Source organism: Neovison vison, chromosome 10 (assembly GCF_020171115.1).
Source record: "Neovison vison isolate M4711 chromosome 10, ASM_NN_V1, whole genome shotgun sequence".
Taxonomy (NCBI): Eukaryota; Metazoa; Chordata; class Mammalia; order Carnivora; family Mustelidae; genus Neogale; species Neogale vison.
In genome coordinates, this window is record NC_058100.1 from 61189778 (window position 1) to 61198504 (window position 8727).

Here is an 8727-nt window from a genome sequence, read left to right on the forward strand (position 1 = left end):
GACACATTGTTCTAAAGATGATGATGGAAATAACTGAGAACTTGGCTGTGGTGTGATTGTTCTCAGTGGTAGTACGTTTTGTAATATCATGATGCTGATATTAAAACTTTCTAACTGATGACTTTTTTCTTCCCCTCCCCTCTTCTCCCCTCCCCACCCCACCCCCGAAACACATTTCATCCCGTCTTCATTCAGAGGAATGCAGTAGCATGGATAGTTGATGGCGAATGTGGAGCAGACGACTTCTGTTTAACTTAAAATTAGTCGTATTTTAATGGCTTGGGATTTGGTGCAAACAAACATGATTGATAGCTGGACAGACATGCTCGTCATGAAAAAAGAACCATTTCTGAAGCCCGATTGGGGCCAAACATTTACACCTTGCTTCATAGTAACCAGTTGAGATGAAGCACGTCGTTAGAACGTTGTTGGACACCATGTTGAATTATCCCCCCATCGGTTGTGAAGAACTGTGCTACATTCAGGCTTACCCATTGAACTCAGTATATATATTTTTTTCCCTCCTGCCTTTTGTCTGGTGGGATACCATTCTTGTTGCTCTTCTGTGTAATGAAGTTTAAATGCTTGTTTGGAAAACTTTATTTAACAGTTTAGAAGGCTTGATAGAAGGAGTGCATTAGTCTGAAGAGTATACATTGGATAGGAAAGAACTTCCTTCTTTTGTTTCTCCAAAATCTTTCCGCCTTATTTAGCTTGAGATCTTTGCAGCTTGGTTCATGGATTCTAGCCTTGCCCGTTGCGCAGTATATACTGATCCAGATGATAAACCAGTGAACTATGTCAAAAGCACTCTCAATATTACATTTGACAAAAAGTTTTGTACTTTTCACATAGCTTGTTGCCCCGTAAAAGGGTTAACAGCACAATTTTTTAAAAATAAATTAAGAAGTATTTATAGGATTAAAGTGACTTCATTTGTATACATTTGGAATCTAAACCAGCTTCAAAAAGTTTCTCTCTGATTTAGATATGCAGTATAACTGATGCTTTTCTGGAATCCCATGTGAGACTTGCCCAGAAACAGTGCTTGAAGGACATTGCCCAGGAAATCCAGAGTCCTGCCGTGAAGGTGTCCCCCCTTTTGTTTTATTCCTGATGGAACATCAATACCTGATGTTGAAGAAATTCAAGATTCAAAAAGAGAATTTTAAATCTCTACCAACAGGAGAAATCAGGAGTCAGCTTAGGTTCGCAGCAAAGCCCGCTCCAAGCTGTTCCTGGCTTGGGAACGTGTTCTGGTGCGATCCCACGGGAGAGCGGAGATGAGGCGTAACCATTGGGGAAGTTCATAGTCTCCTTGAGTTTGTCAGAAGGATTCAGCAGGTTCCAGATGGACCGAAACTGGGTTTAAAACCTCATAGTCCTTTATCTTAATGGCCCTTGACATTCTGACCTGTAGAGATACATAAATTGACAGATTACTCCTTCTCCGTTTTCCCGATATTGCCATACCGAGCCTCATTCAAACTGGTGCTGTGGGTAGTCCTTGCCTCCCTTCCCCCTTCAGTTTAAAGAACGGTCTCCTTCGAGGAAAAGCACTTTGAATCTTGAGGATTTCACATTTAGAATAAGCCAAAAGCCTGACGTTCACATTGTGCTTTTAAACCCCATTAACAGCAGAATGCAGCTGACTTGGTCTCCTTCCAGACTCCCTCCCCTTCTCTGCAGAGGCTCGGGGAAGGGGGGAACCACAGCTTTTAATGCTGGGAGGAGGAATGGGAGTACCCCCGAGATCAGATTCTGGTAAAGAAAAGGGCTTGTACTAAGTCCCTTTTGGGGTCCAGCCACGCCTGCAGTCTGTCCAGCACGAGGAAAGGCTTGGGTAGCAGGAACCCTCCTATGGGCACGGGGCAGGGCCAGCCCCAGGGACAGGCGGGCAAGTCAAGGAGGGGAGAAGAAAGACAAACACAATTGGCCTTAAATAGCACGGATTCTCCCAAAAGCTCACAGTAAGAGAAAGTGACAGACCGTGGTCGGCAGATTATTTTATCAAATTGGTATGTAAAAGATTTCTTTAAGCTCCATTTTGCAGAGACCACCACTTAGAGAATCAAGAATTCCTGTTTTGATACTTCTGAGTTACAAATAACTATATGTTACAGTTTATCTGGTACTTCACTTTTCTTAACTCAAATTACTTTTTACTTTGAGCTTGAATAAAAGTCTTCATTGGTAACTGTATATAAGTAAGTGGCAACTTCTCTTTACCTCAGTGCAGTTAAACCCACTCGTGTTTTCGGTGAGTCCCCAAACCCCAGAGCCATCCCTGCAGCCCAGTCGCTATAGCAAGGTGGGCACCAGCGGTGGGCAGAGCCAGCACAGCATGCCTGGGGCCCCACGGACGCTCCCCAAGACTGCTGCCTACTCAGGGCCAGCCTGGCCCCCATTCTGGCCCGGGCTTCTCCCAGCCAGCCCCACGTCAGAGTTTTTCTGTTAAAAACATTGTAAAAAAACCACAAAACAGTGGCATAGAGGTGAGGCACACTGCAGAGAGTGTAACTCCTTGCCATGGGGTGACGAGGGTGCAGGGGTCCTCAGAGTGGCCAGGGAAGAGCACGTCCCGGGTTGGCGGAGGCAGTGGACCCCCCAGGGCTGTGTGGGGACCATGCTAAGTGAGGTCATGGGGCAGAGACCTAGGATCACCTGACAGTGCTGTAGGCTGGAGAGCGAGGACGCGGGCCGGCCAGCACAGGAGGCTAACAAATGTATAAACTGAAAAGTACCAATACTTTTTGCACATAGATCAAAACAGTGGAGAATTTGGGCTCCAAAAATCAGGTTAGTAGGCTCATTCCCATGTGCTTAAAAATGTTTTTGTTGTCGTTCATTGATTGAGGGCTGGAGCAAGTATGAAATTAAATGTCTTTTTCCTCCAAACAATCAGTTATGACTAGTACAGCGTCGGACTTGAGCAGGACTGGGGCAGGGAGGGGATGAAGAGCCAGGGGTGAGGGTCCAGTGTGGGCAGGGGACCGACATAGCTTCCCTAACGGGCTCCATTTCTGCTACTGTCCTAGGCCAGGCCAACGTGTCCTATAAAACCAGGTAAGTCGTCTCAGACGAGGAAATTGGCAGGCGTCCCAACAGAGGGGCCCATTTTAGTGGGTGGGAGAACAGATGGGTTACCAAGTTCTAAATCCAGACAAGGTGAGGAAAGGAACCGGCTAGTTGAAAGGAAGGGGAAAAAGTCCCAGTTATGGTCTGTGTTTTCATCCGTACCCACACCCAGAGAGAGAGCGGTTTCTGGTTTTGGGCATGTTCTCCCTCCAGAACGGCGTTCTGTGACATTAATAGAAAACCCTTCTTTCCCACCCCTCCCCATCTTGAAATTTTCTTTTTTAGGCTCTTGTTTCCTGCACACGAACTGACCCTATCACCTCTGCTCAGTGCTAAATAGACTGCACATCTCTTGAAAGGGCGCTCTGTGTGTCCGTTTCTTTGACAGCAGGAGAGTGGCTGCTTTTGAAGGGGGAGGAAAGAAGACCTTTTTCTTAATCTCCTTTGTGTCCCAGCTCTACACTGTACCAACATCCCGGTTTAATTTCCCACTAGCCTCTCATTTAGGCTTCAGCAGCTCTCTCTTGGCCTTACTCTCCAAAATACCACTTGCATTTTCAAAAACCACATCTGATTTCCTACAAACGGCTAACTTTAAAAGAAGAGGTGAATCTGCATTATTTACACTTAGACACTTTCTAAAAACAGGGTGAATTGAAATTTCCAGTGTTGTTAAGCTATTGTTACAGTAGCTGCCCTATAGTTGCAGAAACAAAAACTATAAAAACCCATCCCCTGTCTATTTAATCCAGATAGGCTGGATTTAATGAAACTAATAGTATAAAAATGTGTGCGTGTGTGTGTGTCATGTGTCCGTGTGGGAGAGAGAGCGTACTTAAGTCATCAGAAGTCCTAGAAACCACTTTCTGGGTTCTTGTCAATTTTACTAGTCTCATGCACGTGTGAAGTGCCCTCTCTCGACTTTAGGGTCTGCTTAATACTGCTCTATTTTTATAAGATTGAGATGTGTCCCCATCTTTGACTCAAGCATTTTCATTATCAGGGTCAATGTGCTAAAACCGAATTGTAACATTTTTAGGCACAGATGGAAAAAACATGTCATTGGCTCCTTGAAAACGTGTGTGTGTGTGTGTGTGTGTGTGTGGCGAGGGGACAGACCCACAGACGCATGTTTGTACTTACAAACCAAGCTGGAGAGATCAAGAAAAGAACTTATGTGCTGATCTCAAGATGGCTAAACTGTCCAGATTCCATGGCGTTGTGGTGGAACTAGCTGACACTTAGAGCTTTTGATCTGTAATAACTATTTGCTATGGATGGATTCAGTGTTTCAGAGAATTGTGTTCTTAAATTTGGGGGGTTCTGGTATTTTTGTTTCTTGTTTTTGTTTTTTTTTTTTAACTGCCTTTCAGATTATATTTAGTAGTTTAAATTTCTTCGCTTTATTATTTCATTAAAGCATAAAAACTTCAGGTCTCTGATATTTATTTTCACTTGTTCTACTAATTATTTACAAAACACCCTGTTAACTTTTATTTTATAAATGTGTAGTATATTAAACGTCTTTAAAATTTTGTTCAATTGAAACTCCATTAACTTTGATTTGCTTTACTGGGATTTTTTTTTTAATACACCTTTTCCCTGTCCATGCGTCGCACTTACCCAATTGTTTGTATCCCCTTCAGTCCAATAAACAGAATGAGTAAGACCTTGTGCTGAGCTTCCTTGTGTCCTTCCAACCTCAAATGGCTGATTGGCTGAATCTGACGCCCACTTACCTACCTGTGTTCTCCACTTCATCACTTCACCTGTTGCAGTGTCTTTTTCAAAGAGTAGTTGTGTCAGGAGCGCCTGACTGGCTCAGTCGGTGGAATGTGTGACTCAGTCCTTGGGGTCGTGGGTTCGACCCCCATGTTGGGTGTAGAGCTTACTAAAAAATTTTGAAAAAAATAAAGGGCAATTGTGCAATCATGGATTACTTTAGGAGAATTCAGAGAACACTTGGATTTTACTTATATTCTGAAGAATTATTTATTCAGAGGGAGAGCAAGCACAGGGGGTTGGGGCAGAGGGAGAGGGAATCCCAAGTACACTCCCCACTGAGCATAGAGCCTGATGTGGGGCTCGATCTCACAACTCTGAGATCACAGTCTGAGCTGAAATCAAGAGTCGGGTGCCCAACTGAGCCACCCAGGTGCCCCAGGAACCTGATTATAAAGGAATTACGTGCCTGCCCCATTTTGCTCAAAAATATTACTGTATCTAACACCACGTGTTGGGAATTGCATATGTTGATTAATAGAGAAAACATACTTTCAGTTTGAAATTAAAATCTCTTTCCTAATAATTATATAATTATTTTTAAGATTTTATTTGGGAGTGTGTGCAGGAGCAGGGGAGAGGGACAGAGAGGGAAAAGCAGACTCCCCGCCAAGCAGGGAGCCAGACTTCAGGCTCGATTCCAGGACTCTGGGATCATGACCTGAGCGGAAGGCAGACACTGAACCACCTGAACCCCCAGATGCCCTGTTACATAGTTATTTAGAGATCTCCGTGGAAAGAGCCACCCAGGTGACTCGGCTGCCTAAGTGTCCAACTCCTGATTTCAGAGTTGTGAGTTCAAGCCCCACTTTGGGCTCTGCACTGGGCATGGAGCCTGTTTAATTAATACGAAAAGATCTTGGAGAAAGCATTGCTTATATACAAACCCACAGCACATTTGTGTTTATGAGAAAAGGGAAAGAAAAGCAGTCGTCCCGTTGGGGAGAGTTCTTGCAGAAGTGAGCTTGAGGAGGCTTCCCACGAGCAGCAGAGTCCTGCCCAGAAGGACGTTCCCCGTGAAGAGCCCATGCCAGGCCGGCAGTTGGGAGTCTGCAGCGTCCCGAGGAACAGGTGGGAGAAGTCTTTCCACTTGTTTTCTTTAAAAACAGCTCTACTCTGCGGATTTGGACGTGCAAGACTATTCATCTACACTAATCTCTCCTGCCAGACCCCAGGACCTGGGATGCAGAATTTTCCAGCCTTAACAAATCCCAGAGTTGGGGCCTATGTTTGGGACAGGGGGGCGAATCTCAAGCAGATGCCATACTCAGCATGGAGCCTGACATGAGGCTCTCATAGCCTTGAGATCACGACACGAGCCGCCATCCAGGGTCAGATGCTTAACCACTGAACCACCCAGGTGCCCCCGTAGCTGTATTTTAAAACACAAGTCCGCTCCTCCAACTTAAAAGTGGATGATTTTTGGTTACATCATTTAATGATGTCTTGGTTTTCCAAAAACTTAAAACTTAAGGAAGGCTTTTTTTTTTTTAATAAGATTTTATTTGAGAGACAGAGTATGAATGGGCGGGGGCAGAGGGAGCAGGAGAAGCAGTCTTCTTGCAGAGCAGAGAGCTAGACCTGGGACTCGATCCCAGGACCCATGACCCGAGCCAAAGGCAGATGCGTCACAGCCTGAGCCTCCTAGGCGCCCCTTCCTGGTGGGTTCTGAGCCACAGGACTGTGCTCTACTCCTCAGCCAGGAGCCCAGGAGTTAAAAGCAGGCAGGCATCAGGAGGGACTAGCCACAGCACACGTGTCTGGCTGTGGAGGAGCATGATGTACACACGGTTTGTGTTGGCATCCTGGGTGCTCACCTCGGGCCAGTTGCTGCTTAGCTGCGTGGGGCAGACACTCCGACTCCCAAATTTACAGAGGGCAGTGGACTGAAATAAAGCAACTGGTCTGGGGGTGCCTGAGCGTCACTGACTACGATGGTGAACTTCCCTCAGTCACAGCCAGTCACCTCAGGCTAAAAACTGATCAAACTTGTCCAAGATGGAGAATGGCCCACTTTACCAATCCTACTTAACTGCACAGATCAGAGAAGAAAAGGACACTTGAAATTGTATCGAGACCTTTGCCCACATGATGCAAACAATCAATAAAACAGACTCACAGAGCTCGATAGAGGAAAGCCCCCACAATAAATTGGAGTATCTTCAAATTGTTTTGTGAATATTAAGAGTAGTGGTTAAAATCGTGTTTTGGAGTCCTTGGGCCCGACTCAATCCTCTCACAATCCTCTCAATCCTCCGGGCATGTTCCTCCACCTGCCAGAGCCAGGTGTCCGCGTCCACAGTGGCAGCTGATGGCACTGGATGCTGGGGTCTGTGGCCTCAGAGGACACGCGGTAAATCGGCAAACGAGTTTTGAAGGCCAACTGAATCCAGAATATGGGGGCTTCTACCACTTGACAGCTAGGTCACACAACCTGGTTTCTGCAAGACTGCTAGGAAACCAGAGGGAGCCCAGCACATGCAGGGACGTTAGCCAGATGAAACAGACTCGTCCACATCCCAGGCACAACAAACCAACCACTGAGCCAAGGGGGATGTGTGAGCACCCCACCTGCGGGCTCAGTCCTACGAATCTGCATTTCATGTGCAGTATTGCTGTTGGTACCATGGTCATGTGTTTCAAGGACCCTTGTCTTACAGAGATGTGTACAAAAATATGACAATATTCCAGGTGTGATGACGTCAACCTCGGGGTAGATCATGGATAAACCAAGGACGTAACTGGTAAGAGCAAAAGGACCAAGCACCATTAATGAGTCCTATTACTGTCTCAGTGGAGCCTCATGTGGCCCAACCCTGCCCCACAAGCCTCCTTGAGATGGAGAGGACACAACCCTTCTCGGGGAGCCGCTGGGTGCAGCTTTGCTGGGTGCAGCTTCGCACAGGCCGTGCCTGCCCTCTGTGAAACAGGCTCCTCCCATCAGCGGTAAGATCAGCCCTCCAAGGAGATTCATTCCTCATCTGACTTGATTGCACATCACATCCTCACTGAGAGATTATCAATTTCCATGTATTGAGCTGTGAAAACGGACAAAGGAAGGACTCAAGCTCCCTTCCCGAAGCTCAAGTGCCAAACCCTCGCCCCAAAAGCGTGTGGTCCCCTGAGCAGCCGACAGGGGACGAGATCAGGTCCCCTGAGCAGCCACAGAGGGGAGGCACCTTCCTGCGTCACGCGGACTCCTACCATGCCCTCTCAAGGTTGTGCACACAGGAGTCTCGGTGGGAGTGGGAACTTGTCTGCCCAGTGGACATTCTGATGAGGTGCTAACATTCAGTGGGACCTGGTGCAGATGACAGGACTGCTTGGTCACAGGTCCCCAAGGAAGAGTCGTGCCGGACCAAGGTTACCAGCCTCCAGAGCAGCGACTGATCACAAAAAGCTCTTACTACAGGCTTGAAAGAGCAGCCCAATGCGGGACTGAGTACCCCGTGAACAACCCCCGGGACAGCAATAGTCTAACGTCTCATGTGATAACCACAGATCACGGTGCCAACCCTTCAGCTGGGAATGACCTTCATTTGGGAAGTCAGCTACTTCAGGACCAAAGAGATTTAACTAAAGCGAAACACATTGACCATGGACTCCTAGAACTCTCACAAGAGGCTTGGCTGAAAAGCACAGGCCTCACTGACTCTGGAAGCCACAGGAGCCCACTCAGCACAAGCTCCAGGGGCCCGTGTCCCGATGGTCCTTCCACTCGCTCGCTGGCAGGAGCTGCAAGCCAGGTACAAACCTGCCCGGCATCTTGTCACCACCACGACTCTGGTTTCCGTCACAAGGCAGCAGGCGCACTGGTTTCCAATCCTGGCCGCATAGGTCTCAGTGGGACTATCTTGAGCACAACAG

General features: G+C 47.0%; 1 protein-coding gene across 2 annotated transcripts in view; it reads left to right on the forward strand.

The window, feature by feature from the left end:
- Positions 1 to 2202, forward strand: part of WDR26 (WD repeat domain 26) — a 40204-nt gene extending 38002 nt beyond the window's left edge. For both annotated transcript variants that reach the window (XM_044267425.1, XM_044267424.1), the window contains exon 14: positions 196 to 2202. In XM_044267425.1, the coding sequence (XP_044123360.1) occupies positions 196 to 221 (26 nt within the window). In that variant the 3' untranslated portion in view covers positions 222 to 2202. The remainder of the gene's footprint in view (positions 1 to 195) is intronic.
- The last annotated feature ends 6525 nt before the right edge of the window (positions 2203 to 8727 follow it).